Source organism: Panthera uncia, chromosome F2 (genome assembly GCF_023721935.1).
Source record: "Panthera uncia isolate 11264 chromosome F2, Puncia_PCG_1.0, whole genome shotgun sequence".
NCBI classification, from domain to species: domain Eukaryota; kingdom Metazoa; phylum Chordata; class Mammalia; order Carnivora; family Felidae; genus Panthera; species Panthera uncia.
In genome coordinates, this window is record NC_064812.1 from 3,060,576 (window position 1) to 3,077,257 (window position 16,682).

At 54.2% G+C, this 16,682-nt stretch overlaps 1 protein-coding gene across 14 annotated transcripts in view; it reads left to right on the top strand.

Annotated features, from left to right (window-relative positions):
• Positions 1-16,682, top strand: part of PTK2 (protein tyrosine kinase 2) — a 232,473-nt gene that overhangs the window by 187,157 nt on the left and 28,634 nt on the right. For 13 of the 14 annotated variants that reach the window (XM_049633432.1, XM_049633430.1, XM_049633442.1 and 10 more), the window contains 2 exons: positions 6,793-6,904; positions 14,631-14,717. In XM_049633432.1, coding sequence (XP_049489389.1) covers positions 6,793-6,904; positions 14,631-14,717 — 199 coding nt within the window. Of the gene's footprint in view, positions 1-284; positions 6,100-6,792; positions 6,905-14,630; positions 14,718-16,682 lie in introns of those variants that run through there. The other variant, XM_049633441.1, reaches the window with a different exon arrangement.

Sequence of the window (16,682 nt, forward strand, 5' to 3'; positions counted from 1 at the left end):
GAGTAGCGATTTCCCTTTTCGCTTAGGAGCCTGAGGCTCAGGAAGTCCTGTGACTTGCCCTGGATTGTGCGGCTCACGAGGGGCAGACCTCAGACTGGGCCCCTTTGTCCTGCCTCCAAGACCAGGGCTCTTTCTTGCCCATCGGCCACAGTGTGCCCTCCTGCCCGACCGGGTCGCTGACTGCTCCCAGCCTCCTGGATTTCCCCACGCGCTGTGGTCTTCCCTCACCTGTGTGACCTGTAAGGAGAGGCCTCCGACCAGATGAGGCGTTGTGTGTCAGTCCTGCACACAGTGACTCCGTCCGGTCGGAGTGCTGCCCTCCCAGCCCACATGGAAACCCTTGCCCTCCGTCCTGTTTCTGTTGCCAGTTTTGCCTCCTCTGCAGCCGTTTTTCATTCTTCTTCACTGAATTTTGTCTCCGGGGTCGTCATCCCTAAGAACGTGAGGGGACAGCAGAGCGGCCACGAAGGTCTCCCTTTCTGTCTAGGTGGCGGACGGAGGAGTGCAGGAAGCAGATGGAGAAACCCTGGCTTTGTGCCGGGTACAGATTGACACGCGGCTAAAGCCCAGCCCGGAGGGAAGCAAAAGTACCCGGTGCTCGGTCCATTTGTCCTTGGCTGAGGGTTCGGCACCTGGAGGACAACGGCCTCTCTCCCACACCTCTCTCTCTAAGCCCCACACCTGCATTTCAGCAGTACCTTCCGCGCTTAATTGTAGTGATCGCTCCGGAGATGGCAACACGCACGTTTCACTTTCCCCACCTCCTTCGAGTTGACTTAGCAACTGGACTGTGCTTACTGGGGTCGAGTCCTGGCAGCCGAGAAGACCCGTTGGCCACCACCTCGCTCCTTCGTGCTCTAGATGCCATAGGTTTCATGTTGTGAATGTTAGTGACCTCTCAGAATGAGATTGTGTGTATATGTGTGTGTGTGTGTGTGTGTGTGTGTGTTAGCTAGTATTTTAAGCAAAGAAACAGCCTTTCATACCTAACTCTGCACAGTGCACTTCATTCTTTCCCAGCAAGGCGTCTTCCGTTCAGTTTCCCACTCACCCGAAGAACTTGAGCGTTTCCCGTGTACGTCTGTTGGTGGTGAATTCCGTTAGTTTTGGGGTTCTTATCTGAAAACGAATTGAACTTCATCTCACTGGAATGGAGCTCCGACTTGACAGCGCGTTACAGCTGTTCTTGCGCTGCCTCCTGACCTCTGTTCTTTCTAGTAAGAAGTCAGGGGACTTCCTTGGGAAAGAAACCATCCCTCTGTCCGTGCTCTGTCGTTCTGTACTGGCCGCTTCCACGGGCTCCTCTTCATCTTTGGACTTCTGCAGTTTAATGAGGATGCACCGGGTGTGGTTTTCTCTGTGTGGATCATACGTTGGCTTCCCTGACACTCCTGAATCTGTAAGTGTATGACTTTCACAACTACTCGTGCAGGTATTTTCTGCTTCAGTTTCTTCTAAAATTCCCATTGCGTGTTTGTTACTCCTCGTGATAGCATCCTTCACGTCCCAGGGTGTTGTTTTTCTCCCCCACCCCCGCCCCCACCAACCCCGGTCTTTTTTCTCCAAGTCCTTCAGATTGGATCGTTTGAATTGATTTATCTTCAGGCCGCCTAACTGTTCTGTCATCTCCACCCTACCAGTCATTCGATCCTGCAGCGATCTCGTTCCAGATACTGTATTTTTCATTGTAGAGTTTTCATTTGGCTCTTTCTTACAGTTTCTATTTCCTTGCTGACATTTCTGATCTTTGCATTAATTATGAACAGATTTTCCTTTATATCCTTGAATGCAGTAGCTCTTCAAAGTCCCTGCCTGCTAATTCCAACCTTGAGTTGTCTTTGGAGTTGCGTCTTTTACACTGTTTTTTCCTCATGAGAATGGATCACACTTTCATGTTTATTTGTATGTTGAGTATTTTTGAGTTTATTTGTATATAGAGATTGTGCACCGGACATTGTGAGTGATAGATTGCAGAAACTCTGGAATCAGTTATATTCCTCTGGAGAATGGTTTGTGTGTTTTAGCAGGCAATTAGCTAGGCTGGTCTCGGATCGCAGATTCTCTCCCCATGCTGTGGGCAGTAGCCTATGTCTCAGTTCAGTTCTCTTAGCCTTAGCGGGGCTGCTCAGAGCCTGTCCTGTGTGCGTGGTTCCAGGTTCAGCTAGAGATTTGGGCAGAATCTATAAGACTAGGGCCTGCTTTCTGGCGAATGGCCCCCATGGTGCCAGCCCCCTCAGAGTCTGGCTGCTGTGGGCTGCTCTCCTGTGCTGTCCTAGGTCCATAGCCCATAGTCACTGTCCGCATGAGTGTTGGTCCAATAGGAGCTGGGCAGACTTGCCAGAAACAGAAAGAGGTCACGATTTTTAAAGAAAGACTTTTTTTTTAATGTTTGTTTATCTGAGAGAGAGAGAGAGCATGAACAGGGGAGGGGACAGAGAGAGAGGGAGACACAGAATCCAAAGCAGGCTTCAGGCTCTGAGCCGTCAGCACAGAGCCCGATGAGGGACTCGAACCCACAAACCATGAGATCATGACCCGAGCTGAAGTCGGAGGCTTAACTGACTGAGCCACCCAGGTGCCCCAAGAAAGATTTCAGTAGAAATCCCTTCTATGAAAAGCATTTTGAGATGAGCAGTGCCACAAGCAAACAAAAGTGCGCTATTTCCTGCAGTTTGGGAAACATGAAGAGAAACGCAGTCTTGGTGCCTTCGTGAAACCAGACGTCCAGGCTCCTCTGCTGTTTTTAAGAGACGAAGAGCCCAGGCAGGCGCTGTACCACTGCAGGTTTTGCATTTAGCTCCCCAGTCAGCCACTTACAGATACACAATTCAGTTTCATCTAAAGTCTCCAGACTTGTTTTCTGCAAAGATATCAGCCGGGTTTTTGTTGTTGTTGTTAAAAGGTCAATTCCATTCCTTTGTGGTGAGGCAGTGTTGGGTAATTAAAGGAGATCATGTTTCAAAACTGGTATTCCTGAGAACTTGCCAGAACGAGCTCTTTCCCTCTTGGCTTTTTTTCCTTTCAGTCTGGATGTTTTCCAGATTCGCCTAAGTAGCCTATAAACCCAGACTGATTTTGTGTTTAGGTGATCAAAGCCCAATCTTGAAAATAACGTTATTCAAGCAAAGGGTATTTCCTATACTTAAAAGAAGAAATGTTGTGTAGCTTCAGAGGAGAGAACGGTAGTGCCTCCACTCACATGAGAAACGCCGCAGAAACGAAACAGAAAATCTCCTTTCTTTCCTAGTAGCAGAAGGTCAGGTGAAAAAGTGCGGAGCTGACTGACATCTACTTAAAAGTTTTACTGATTTCCACCCCCCCCCCCGCATGCTTTGTTTCCCCACCCTAACGATGGGTGGGACAGACACTACTAGTCTCATTTAGGAATAAGCAGACACGCTGAAAAAGACGAGGCCACCTGCAGCCACACGGGCCAGCAGAGGCGCAGCCCACAGCTTGTGGCCCTCGCTCTCTGCTTGGACAGCCTGGACGGCTCGGCCATCGGCTGTGCAGGACCGATGGCCCTTCTCCACTCCGAACCCAGTCTGGGTTGAAGATTTGTTTCTGTGTCTTAGCTCAGTCCCGGAAGGAGAGGAACCCATTGGACCACTCCTTTCCTCTCCATGAAAATGCCTCAGAAGTGAAATCACATTGTGTTGCTCCAGAATGGAAATGTAATCAGACCTCGCCGTACTTGCTCACGGAGGGCGCAAGACCACGAGAGCACAGTCGGCAGCCCCCCCACGCTCTCTGTCCTCGGAATCGGACTCGATTCCTTTGAGGACCATTTCTGTTGTTGGGAGGGAAGTGGAAAAATAAAAGAAACATCACATACAGCACTTCCTTCTCCTTTCACACCTGTCTCACGAAGTGGGGCTGGTCGATGGGCACGCGTTCAGATGTCTGTAAAGGAAGAGCCCAAGCCCTCACTCGTTCATCCGCTTGCAAGTTTGAGACCTAGAGACTGGCGTCCCAGGGGAGACCGTGGGGCTCCCTGCCAGCTCACAGCAGGCGGCCCGACTCTTTCACATGGAACGTATTGCTACTAAAGATATTTGCGGTTTGGGAAAATATGTTTAAATTTGACCTCCTTGACCCTCTGCGCTTTCTAGCCTGTTGCTCGGGCTTGTGCCGCAGCTTTGGAGAGAACGGCCCAGAAATGTCTCCGTGTGCACGCCTACTCCGTCCATGGACTAGCCTTCCCACTGTAAAAACAGATCTTTTATGAGTTATTTATACTCTTGACTACTCTGAGCAACAAGTGACGGTTTCTCAGAAGCATCTGACATGTGATTTTCGGGATGAGAACCAAATACCGGGATCCAAGGACTCTTCCCCGTTACCGCTGCCCTACAAGGGACGTGACTAGCGGGTTCGGTTAAAGAGATACCGCACTGCCTGCCATGTGCACCTGCTGTAAATGGACAGGACAGCGGTGGGACACGCACAGTCCAGATCCCACGGAGCAGTGAAATCGCATACGTGGTTATGTGGTCAAAGGGCTACGGTGAAGGATTCGGAGAGAGTGGGGGAGAGCGGATGTGGATGGAAGAACCAGGGTGGATGGAGCCTGAGAGGGTCTCCCATGGCAAGGGACCTCACGTGACCTTCTGGAAGTTTTTGTGGGGGAACGGTAACCTTAAGATCAGGGTGGCCCATATCACAAAACAAGCCTTATGAAATAAACTGCCTCAGTGGGGCCTACTTAAAATGCAGTTCCCGTGGCATTAAAGAACATGTCCTGCTTGGCCACCTCAGAGCTTGCCCGTATTTTATTTATTTGAAGAAGTTGGGGAAAAAAAAAAAAGATGATTTTTCCTTGACTTTTATGGGTTTTTCAGTCGTTAAAAACTGTGAAATGTTTGGAAATTCTGATTCGGGGTCTGTTACTTATTTTGAGGGCCCTGGATGAGAGCAGGGTGCAAACTAACCCGGGGGAGCTCCTCTCTCGGGCCACTGGCCCCAGGCTGGACTCTGGTTCCCAGTGGCCATCTGAAAGAAGGTGGCCTGCACTCCTTCCCTGTGGACAGTACAGGGCTGGAAACTTGTTGACCGCTCAGCAAGTTGACTCTACTGGTTGTGGCTTCACTCACCCACTCACCTCTCATTGTCTTCAGTATTTTGAGAGAGAGGTAAAGAGACAGAGTACAAATGAGGGAGGAGCAGAGAGGGAGAGAGAAGGGGAGGGGAGGGGTAGAGAGAGGGAGAGAGAATCCCAAGCAGGCTCTGCGCTGGGGCTTGAACCCACGAACTGTGAGATCGTGACCTCACCCTCCAGACCGGCAAGGGGTGTGCCGAGCCAGCACTGCTAGGAATCCGGCCGGACATCGAGAGTCGGACGCTTAACGGACTGACTCCCCCGGGCACCCTGTGCCTCGTCGTCGTTCGTGCGCACAGCGATGCTCCACGTCTACGCTGATTCTGGACGCAAGACAACGGGCTGTCAGGTCGCAGCTCTCAGCCCAGTGGGAGCAGGAGGCGAGCGGACGCATGCTGGCGGTGCATCGTGACCAGGGTTCTGGCCTCCTTCAGCCCCAGGGCCGGCCTCCTGGCAGTGCCGGCTCGGCACGCCCCTTGCCAGCCTGGAGGGTGACGCTAACTCTTAAGTGCTCTTCGGGTTCCGTGCTCCTCTCTAAGCCGTGATCGTCTGGCTAGAGCACGAAGGAAACCACACTCATGTTTTCAAGAGGGAGTGGAATCTTGGGACCGAAAGCTTTTACTCTAACGCACTAATGTCATCAGGAAAACATTCCCATGCCTTTAAAAGAAAAAAAAAAAAAGCCCTCACGTCTGTAGTAATGGTTTGCTGACTCAGAGCAATTATGAAATGAATTTCTGTGCTTTCCTGACTTTAAGGTGATCGCATGAGTTAGCTTGTGTGAGAAACAGCCCGCTCCAGCCTCCCATCAGGCAGGAATGTCTTTTTGAAACAGTTGAGCAGATTCCCAGATTGGAAAGGGTCTGTGCAGCTGACCTCACTCTTTCATGAGTAATTCTGGGTGGTTATTGACTGCGCTCTGCCAGAAGGCTCGAAACCGTGAATGAGCGTCATTCTTAGCAGCCGGGGGCCGCAGGCGTGCAGGAGGGAGCCGCAGCCCGGTGAGGACCGAGGGTTCGGGGACCTGCTGCCCACCGAGCCCCGGGGGCGGGGGGGGGGGGGGGGGGCGGGCGCTGCGGACCGGGGAGCTGGTGAGGCTCGCGGCGGCTGCTCCGGGCGGCGTGCGGGCTGGCGGCCACGGCTCAGGAGCCGCGGCGGCCCTTGGGGATGGGGGCCGGGGCCAGGCGGGGCGGCAGGTGGCCTCGGCGTGGCAGGCGGTGGCACCGACGGCCCGTGGCCTCGTTTTCCCGATGAGATAAAGCTGAGAGTTGGGGAGGTTACTGGCCGGATTGTGGATTGTCCCCCGGCGCGCTGGGGTGGGGGCCTGTGTGCGTGTGAGGAGCCCGTCCCGAGGCGTGGCCGTGCCCGAGCAAGTGCTGCTCGGGGTGTCTCGGGGCCATGCCGTTCTGCTCACAGACCTCCCCTCCTGGTGCTCCTCTGGGTTTCCACGAGCTCTCCGGTCTCTCCGGTCTCACCCGCTGCCCTTCTCTCCCCTGCGGCTGTGCTGAAAGCGGGCTCGCCGTCGGGACCGGGGCTCCTCTAGCCTTAGAGACCGGATCGGCTCTCCCGTTCGTCCTCGTTGCCCTCTCGTCGGCCGGCCGGCGCTCCTTACATCAGCCCGGGGGTGGGGGGCCTGGTGTGTGCCCGCTCGCTCCGGCTGTCAGCTCCCCTTGAACCGTGTGTTGTCTCTCTAGCACCATCCTGGAGGAGGAGAAGGTTCAGCAAGAAGAACGAATGAGGATGGAATCCCGAAGACAGGTCACAGTGTCCTGGGACTCCGGAGGGTCCGACGAAGCGCCACCCAAGGTAGCAGGGGCCCCTCCCCCAACTCTGGCATCGCTCCCGCTAACTCTCCAGGCTGCCGGTGCAGGCAGCTGCTGTCTGTGGGAGGCACCCAGGCGTCAGGGTGTCCCAGGAGCCGCCAGTGTCACGCCTCTCCCCTCGCCTGCCTCCCTGCTCCCTGCGTGTTACCCTCACCGCACTCGTTCCCTGGTTTGCATTTCGGCTGGAGGCCCTGTGTGAGGTTAGACGCGGTCTTCAGAGGCTCCTCCTCGGCTCGCCCCACCCCCACCCCCACCCCCACCCCCAGACTGCAGTGAGCACGCCAGGCGTGGAGGAGGGCTTCCCCTGGTCAGGGAGCATGCGAAGGATGGAGCCGGGATGCAGACCTCAGATGGACCGAAGCCAGGCCCCTGAACGCTCCACGCTTCGCCCTGCCATAAACTGAGTCCCGTGGTCCCTAATTCCCTTCCTCTGGGGCTGGGTTTGGTTGCGAGCCTTGTGCACACGCGCCGCCTACCTGCTCTCTGCGGCCGCCTTCCCGGCCGGGAGCCGGAGGCGTCGCATTGGCAGGTCAGGATCTGCTGGCTGCACCCCCGGGCCTCGCCTGTCCCCCTCCCCCAAGCCCTGCGGCCCTGCGAGGTCACCGAGGCACCCCCACCCCCCACCCCCCACCCCCCGTGCTCAGCCAAACGGTGGTGGCCGGGCTCTGCTCATAGTTGGCCGTTAAAGCCTCTCATGCGGTTGAGAATTCTTCAGATACCTTTTGCTTTTGAAAGAAAGGTATTTTCGCACAGTGGCTTACTTGCCATGAATAATCCAGTTCAGAACGTCTTCTGGAATTTAAATAGATGGTAGGCTTTACCTTCTGTTCGATGAGCTAAAAGCATACGCAGATACTGGCAATTATTTCATTTTCTTTTTGAAAAACGTTCAGAAATCTGATAGCGCAAAGTACTATTTAAATATTCTACCAACTTTTAACGATGCCTGAAAGCTTCTGTTTTCTTGGTCAGTATTTTCAACTGTGTAATAGTAAACATCACACATTTAAGGGGACTATGGGTATTGGCACAGTTCTTCAGAAGTTTTGAGGTGGAGGGTTCCCTGGTCCAGCCTCCTGAACAAGTAGAAAAACCGAGGCCCAGAGGAGGAGGGCCAACGCCACCTTCGACTGGTGTTCCTTTGAGTGAGAGCGAAACCAGTGCACCTCCGTGTCTCCTGATTTAACGATAGATCTGCTGTCACCCACAGAAGAACTGAGAGCCCCTCATCCCAGCATGTAAGGCCCTCCCGCTTTGCATATACACTGAGCCACAGCACAGTGGTCCGGGCCTGGGAGGCACGAGAGTCTGGAAGCTAGTTCCTCAGGCCGAAGGGCCAAGTGGATCTCTTCACATGGGGCTCTGATGACTGGGCAGTCCGCCTCCCCGTTCCCAGCCTCACCATCCTCTCTGTGAAGCGAGGGTCTTAGCATCCCTCGCCCTCAGGGATGCGGTGAAGGCTGCCTGAGGTCCCGCCTCCGCGGCCCTGATGGAGTCACGGAGGCGTCAGGTGCTGTGCGAACCTGGCGGTGAGCCCCAGATCTCGTAGCGCTCCCCCAAAACTCCACAGGATGAAGAAACTTTGTCCGTCTCAACGTTTTCCTGTAGCTCAGTCTGTAGAATGTTGGTTTAATAATGCTCGTGTGGCTGAATTTTGGAAGGTGTAGTCTGAGGTTAGGCTTTTTCTGTTTTAGAGTACAAAGGCCTTTCTTTCTGGTTTCGAGACATTTTCAGAGTGCCTATTTTGAGGCTCTTCTCTCTGATCGGAGATCGGGTCAGCACCTCGTAACCCACTGCCTGTTGTCGCTGGAGTTTGACTGGAATGAGCTGCATGCTTCACTGGTGTGCTGTCCCTGGCTGGTTTCAGCCTGCAGCCCCATCACTGTGGCTGCACAGGTTGATACATTCGCTCTTTGACACTTTGAGGAAAAGGTTGGCAAGCCCTGGATTAAACGTTTTCATGGCTAGAAACTCGCCAACGCTAGTATAAACCTACAGACGCTCAATGAACATGAACAGACACACTCATTACCCGGCTCCCTTGCCAGCCAGAATCAGGTCTGGGCACAGTTTTCCCTTCTCCACAGTGATCCGTGGAATCGAACTCTGCTTTATGGCCCCTGCATTTGACAGGCGTGCAGCTGAGTCCCTTGTCTCCGAGAGGCCAGCCCGCTAGCCCAGCGTCACCTCCTGTCCCTCCACCCGGTTTAGCGGGAAGTCTGGAGCCTCATCAGTTGTTATAGTTCTGCCTGTGCTGTTTTCGGACAATAAATTCCACTTAAACCTCTTCAGTTCATGTAGGATCTCGGGCTTTTGTAGATGAACATTGGGTACTAATAACATTTGTCACGTAGCCTAATTAGTTTTTTAAAGGGAAACATTTTTCTCTCCCACGTTCCAGATTCAAAATTGAAAGCTTAATTGTACTTAATGGCAAAGGCACCGTAACCACAAAGCTGATTATCAAAAATTGTTATCAGTTTCTTCATCAATATTTAATACCAATGTTTGGACACAAAATAATCTTCAGAGAAGTTTGCCCGTAAGGAATGCAGCCCGGGGAGCCCCGCTCCGGGTTCATTTCATTTCGGTGATTTGTCCTGCACATCCCCGTCGGTTCATGGGAAAGCCTCCGGCTAAAAATATCTTTCTCTGCGGTTTTAAAAATGTATTTCTTGGATCTGCGGGTCCAAGACCGTTTCAGAGGGCCGTGGGAGCAACACCCATTTCATAGTAATGCTCACGTGTCCCTGGCCTCGTCCACTCCGCCGGCATTGGCAGTCCTGCTGCAGACGTAACCGCGGACCAAGCGGCCGTCCCTGCGACGCACGCCAGGGCGGCAGTGCCAGACCGAGCTGGTCATCACCGGTTCTTCGCCACCTGTGCCAGAGCGACGCCGGGGTGCCGCGGAACGACCCCGGTGAAGCGGTCACGCGTCCTCCGAGGGAGGAAACAGAAAGTACCGGAAGACTCTTGCTGTGCGGCTGGCCTGCGGAACTGACCGCTTTCCCCGTGGAAGACCAGTGTTTCTTGAAAAAGGAGTGGGCAGACGCTGTGGTTGGTCAGAGTCATGCATTCGGTAGGTGCTTTCTCAAGGAGCGAAGCAAGACTGTGTCATCAAGGACAAATGATAGTGTTGAGTCTTCGAGCAAAAATTAGAATTTTGAGAAACTTACCCCCATCACCGTGACCTGAGAGCGTCGGAATTCTGAGGCTTTTGGGATGAGCTCAGAGCGGTATGAACAAACACGACTTTCTCCGTACGTATGCTGAAGTGGGTCGGCAGCGCACAGGTCCACGGGACTCGGGGCCTCCCGGCTTCCAGGTGACCGCTGCAGGGTATCACAGGATCACACGCGGGCAGGCGGACGATGCGTTCGCAGTACAGGACGGAGCGATGGATTCCAACAGACGATACGTTTCAGAGTCCACGTCGCAAAAGTCACTCTTAAGAAACTGCCGCTTGTTGTTTGGGGGCAACACCGACAAACAGTACCCACAGCTGTGCTAAGAAACTGTTAGCACACTTGTCTCCTCTCCAGCTCTACTGCTGCGTGAGGCTGGGCGTTCCCTGTGTGCTACGGTCAGCGAAACAGCACAGCACACAGAGCAGAGAGGCTTCCTTCTGTGAAGCCGAACGTTGAAGGAATTTGTCTACATACGTGTAACAGGTGCCCCTCTGCTCCCTGATTTTTTTTTTTAGTTTTGAAAAAATAGATACTTTTTTAACATGTAATTAGTTTGTTGTTGTCGTTTCTTGAGAGAGAGAGAGAGAGAGAGAATGAGGGAGAGAGCAAGCAGGGCAGCGGCAAAGAGGGGGAGACAGATGATCCGAAGCAGGTTTCGTGCTATCAGCACAGAGCCTGACTCGGTGCTCACGAACCATGAGATCATGACCCGACCCGAAGTCGGACGTTTACCTGACTGAGCCACCCAGGTGCCCCGGTTTGTTGTTATTTTTAAGTGTGTGTTTTCATCTCTCCTGGTGTAAATATTAGTAGATACATTCCAGATGAAGAAGAGCTCTTGGAGTCCTTGGTAATCTTTGAAAATATAAAGGGGTCCTGAAGAGAGTGTTTGGGAGTGGCTGTCTCAGCAGCGTTTCTCAGCCCGAACAGGACGCAGCAAGCACTCTCCTTACATAAGAAGCATTTTGGGATGCCCTACTGCTAACCCTGAGGTGGGATACGTGGGTAATAAAACGCCTTCCTAATTGCAACACGCCGGTTCTTCCGGGAGACTGCTAACTATAGAAGGAAACCACAACGTCACGCACACGCCTGTAGGAGACACTCAGGAGCGGTGAGACGGTCAAGCGCTTGCCTGTGTGGGCACACCACGGGTACAGACAGCCGCTAGGCCTGCAGAGCCCACGGCCCCAACCACGCGTGAACGCGCTGGTCGTGGCGATGCGATTTTCTGGAAGGGCGAAAAATCCTGGTACAAGTTCAAACAAAACAAAATGGCGCGTCAGCGTGCACAGTAGCCGCTGTTCCAGTAGGTTCAGTGTGTGGGAAGCCGTGCCCCGTGTTGTTTGGGTTCAGATAGCAGGACCGTTGCTGTTGACCTATGTAAGGCCGAGCGAGGTGCCTGAAAGGAGAGCGGGTCCTGTCGTTCTGACCCCCGGTGCCGTCGGGCTCAGCCCGGCGCCCTCGCGGGTGCCCTGGACGCCTGCAGGAACACTGCCACCCGACTGAGAACCGCCGGTTTAGGGTGTGTTGGCTTTTCCTCCCCCGCCTCACGTGGCCAGACTTGAGCAGCATCTCCTGCAGCTCCACGGTTTGCTTTTCTAAAAACCTTAAAATCCGAGTGTGTGTCTTAGAGAAGGAGACAGAGTAACCTGCCGAATCGTAGTTCCGAGGCGCTCGCGCAGAAGCCGTCCTCCAAGAACTGGACGTCAGTCCCCACGACAGCCCCGCCCCCGTGACCCCGTCGGGAACGTGGCGGCGCAGAGGTGAACGGCCCTGACCACAGCCCGCACCCCCGCCCCCCGCCATGCTGGCGTCCTGCTCATAGGGAACACGAACAGCAGTCTGACGGGACACGCGCTCTCCATGTCGCGGGTTCGCGGAATTCGGTTTCACGATCGTCTTGTCTGCCATAAAGCCCGTTTTCATCCTTTTCCCTGTTGTTTTATTTTGAAATGGAACCTTGCAAGTGCTCTCTTTTGTTACCCACTCAGGTATTTGAGTCCCTGTGGGACGTTGTGTGGTGACTTTGCCGGCCCCTCATCAGTTCCTTCTGTATTTTCCGTTTTATTTGTCGAGCCCAAGCACACTCGCCACAGGGCGGCGTCACCGCACAGCGGATTTGGGGGTCGAGCAGGTCTGCCCGCGTGGACGGTGCAGCCTCTTCACGTTGACGGAGTTGTCTGAGCCGCGGCTTTATCCTCTGAAAAAGGGTGAAAATACCGCCGGTGACATTGCCCCTCCAACTGTCAACTCGTACGGAAAGCACGTCAGCTCGGTGCACACGGCCACACTGAGGAAAAGTTGTTATTTTTGCCTGTTACTTACATGCGACCTCCAGGACTCAAGCCACGGGACACAACTGTACGACCATCAGAGAGCCGCTTACTGTCCTGATTCTGCCTCCTCCCGCGCTTGGACTCCAGGAGTCCACACCGCCATGGCGGTGCATACATGTTAACACATACCTTTGAAATGAGTGTTGCGGGCGCCTGCGTGGCTCAGTCGGTGAAGCCATGGCTCGGGTCGTGGTCTCGTGGCTCGTGGGTTCGAGCCCCACACCAGGCTCCACACGGACAGTACAGATCCTGCTTGGGAATCTCTCTCCCCCCTCCCTCTCTGCCCCTCCCCACTTGTGCTTTCTCTCAAAAATAAACTTAAAAAAAAAAAAAAAACGAGTGTTGCCGGTCCAATGTCATAGAACAGAGATAATGGAACTGTTTTCTTTTTACCTCTCCTTCACTACTTGTTCAAATGAAATCTTTAAAAATATAAATCTGAAGAGTAGTCCCTCAGGCGTCATGGAACACAGAAAATGCCACCGTAGAACACAGAGTAAAGCCTGTGACACCCCCTTGATGTCCCTTGCCTGCTTCCGGGGATCTCAGGGATCCATCCTCCTATTCGGTTAAGTTTGGGGTAAACCGCATCTGGGCCACTGAAATGCAGGCTCATGGGCTAAGGGAGCATTTCCACCCGCAGAGATTTTTTTTTTTTTTTTTTTTAATCTTTATTTTTGAGAGAGAGACAGAGACAGAGCGTGAGTGGGGGAGGGGCGAAGAGAGAGGGACACACAGAATCCGAAGCAGGCTCCGGGCTCCGAGCTGTCAGCACAGAGCCCGACGCGGGGCTTGAACTCACAAGCTACAAGATCGTGACCTGAGCCGAAGTCGGACTCTTAACCGACTGAGCCACCCAGGCACCCCCACCCGCAGAGGTTTCACAGCCCCACAGTAGCAGGGCTTGGGCAGGTACAGAGGTAGCCGCAATCCCAGTCAGGATTTGAATCGCGTGACGGAGGAGAGCCGAGGACTGAGATGTCACGTCTGTGGGAGAAATCAGGAGGTTGCACGGAATCACCGTGGAAGACTCAGAAGTTGGGGTGGAGCTTCCCAGGCTGAGGCAGCAGACATCCGGGCAGTGGGCCGTGTGAGCAGAGCTGTGGGGTGATGAGAGGGTCCTAGACACCCAGAAGCCAAGCAAAGCGTGTGCTCCTGCAGGAGCACGTGCGTCCGTCCTCGGGAGGAGACGCAGACTCCGAGGCGTTTCTTTCCTCCCCTGGGCTTTGCTGGTACCTGAGTCCACCTGCTTTTATTCTGGTCTTCATTTGGCTGGAGAGCAGTGGGTTTGTCCTCCGTTCAGTCCCTCAGGGTTAGAAGATTTCATGGGCTTATCTTCTATTTCAGGCTAAACCACTTTTGCTATGAACTTTGAATTCATGTATGCCACAGACAGACTGAGAATTCTAGAGCTGGGAGTGACTTCACCGTCCCTCTAGCTGGATTCCTGTTCGATAGATGCAGAAGCCAGTGGGCTCCCTCGCCCGCCCACAGTCACGCAGCCGGGAAGCAGCAGAGCGGAAGGAGCACGGGCTCGGCTCCTGCTCGGAGAGCCACCTGACGTGCGTCTCCTGGGTGCCGGGTCTTCCTGGCCACCGGTGGATCTCCCTGGGGCCCCACGCCCTTTGCCCATGTTCAGCCAGATAGTCGTTTCATCGTTGAGTTACAAGCGTTCTTTGTGTTTGCTGGGTCTGTCTCCTAAGTGATCAGCCAGTATTTTCTTAGACTCCGTGGGCTCTCTTTCTCTATCTCGGCGGCCTCACTTGCAACACGAGAGCTTTTAATTCTGGCGAAGCGCGGGTTATCTTTCTTCACTCTCGATTGAGCTTCTGGTGTCGTATCGAGGGAACGGTTGCCTCACCCAGGTCACAGAGATGCCTGTTCTCCCCTGAGTGTTGCAGTTTTGCCGCTTCCGTGTAGATCCACGATCCGTTTTGAGCTCATCTTTGTGTGTGTCGTGAGGAAGGGGTGCGGCTTTGTTGTGTCACGTGGCGGTATCCTGTGCCCCAGACGTCGCTGGGACAGGCTGCTTCCCCCGCGGAAGTGCCTTGACACCCTTGATCATTCTTTCCAATGGAAGCGTTTTGGAGAAACACCTTTTTCTGTTCTTTTCAGTGAAACATAGACTTAACAGAATTATCAAAACACTCATTCATACGACACTCTCTTGATTTGTTCACAGCCCAGCAGACCTGGTTACCCCAGTCCACGGTCCAGCGAAGGATTTTATCCCAGTCCCCAGCACATGGTACAGACCAATCATTACCAGGTATGATTTGCCAGTCGTGACAGATGTGAGATGCATTCTTCTTCACGTTTGGGGTGGGGAGGTGCGTCACACGTATTCATTTTTTCATTTCTGTACTTACGAGTGATTTGGCACGCAGAGAACTGAGAAAGTACTCTGACTAGTAGCTGTAAGTGGATGGCGTGTTGACGCCCAGAGGGTGGCCTTCACACAGCTGGGCGGCTGTCCCGTGCCACGTCCTCAGCCCCATCGCCTTCCTCTGTTCGGGGAGGCGCAGGCGAACCCAGCGGCTCCTACTGCGCAGAGGTAGTGATGACCTGGGCGGTTTTTCTGGAAGGCAAAAACAACATTCGATTGTACCTTGCGAACTGGACAGATGCCATATGGACAGGTGTGGAAAACTTGTCAGACTTCCAGGCTAATAAGTAGCTCACGCAAATTGGGGAAGACTGTCCTCGAAAGGAAAGGACCAGAAGCAAAGTCAGTAATGTTTCTGTTTCTGAGGGAAGGGTATTTGTCCTGTGGAGGTATACTCGACCCAGTTCTGACCGAAGTGGACACCGTGCTCCCCGCACCACACCGGCTGGAGAAAGCTTCTGTAAGCCTGGAGGGTCCCCTCCCCTTCCCCATGTCGCCCGCTGCCCGGTGCAGCCACCCTCTGACTGTGAGGAGAGGTTGGCGTGGCGTGTCCTTGGCTTTCAGATAAACGATCAGACAGGGTGTGCTCGTCCCCCGTGCTCAGCTGCTCTGACTGGGTGTGATGTCTGTGCGTTGACGTCCTGCTGAGGGTGTCGCTAATTCACTCCTTTGTAGTGCTGGGGACTATTCCACAGATTGTTTACCCATAGTGATGTTATTTGGGTAGCGGGCCAAATCGCTTCTGGGAAATAAAACCCCCTCTTATAATTGGTATCGGCTGTGGCTTTGCCGTTGCCGCGCCTCTGAGGCGACTGCATAGCTGGCTGGCTGGGTGAGCCGTGACACCCGGCCTCTAACAGAAAGTGCTTGACCGGAGAAGGACTCAGACGCTAAACAAACAGCAGGTGGTCCTCGAGTGTCTGTCTGGGGAGGGAGAACTTCCCTTAACTGCCGTCTCCCCTGAGTTACCCGTGTGTCAGGGAGCAAACAGAAGCCCGCTTACTGTGCCTCCTTCACTCAGATGAAAGCACTTTTATTTCTTTACGTGCCTCTCAACTCTATTTAAAGCCAGGCCTCTTGGGTCAGTATGGACAACACAACACTCTTCCCTGTGCGGTGCTGGGCTGCCGGGTGAGTGCAGGCCATTCCGAGCTAGAAGGATGTTGCTAGACAGAACGCGAAAAGTGGACACGCGGCGGCCCTTTGCCTGGCTGACTGCCTCCAAACCCCCGCGTACTAATTCTGAAGGGGGCCCGGCAGTATTCCATCGTGACCAGGCACCCCCAGGAGCTCTGGTACAGGACTGGCAGCCCGGTTTTGGGAGACCCTGTCCTGAGACCCCCACTTGCCAGGGGAGGGTGAACCATCGGGTCCTCCGGAGCAGCTCCTCATTCCGCAGGCTGGCGGTGACTGACTGTCCCCGTGCCCTCTGCCCTCGAGGGAGGCGCTCCTGGGCCCCTCGGTCGCCGGAAGCGTGGGTTACAGCTTGCCTGGCCATGACTCATCACGGCTGAAGAGCCGGAGCCCGGACCTAGGGCAGTGCTCAGAGCAGCCGGAGGGGTGTGGGTGGCCCAAGGAGGGAAGCCGGGCCCCGGGCAGGCACCGGACCCCAGGCTTCTTGAGAGAAAACGCGGCCACATCCGCTGACAAGACCAAGAGAGCGTGCGGTCAGGGCACCGGTCTGCGCAGCTTTCACGACCTGGGGCTCTGGTGCCCGTTGGTCAGTGGCTGCCGCCCCGTGGAGTGGGAGCCCGTGAGGACGGAGACTTGCCTCCACTTGAAGTGCCTACAGGCGTGTATAGAACACAGGAAGGATTCGGCAGAGAAATTAAAATACTCCTATTTTCA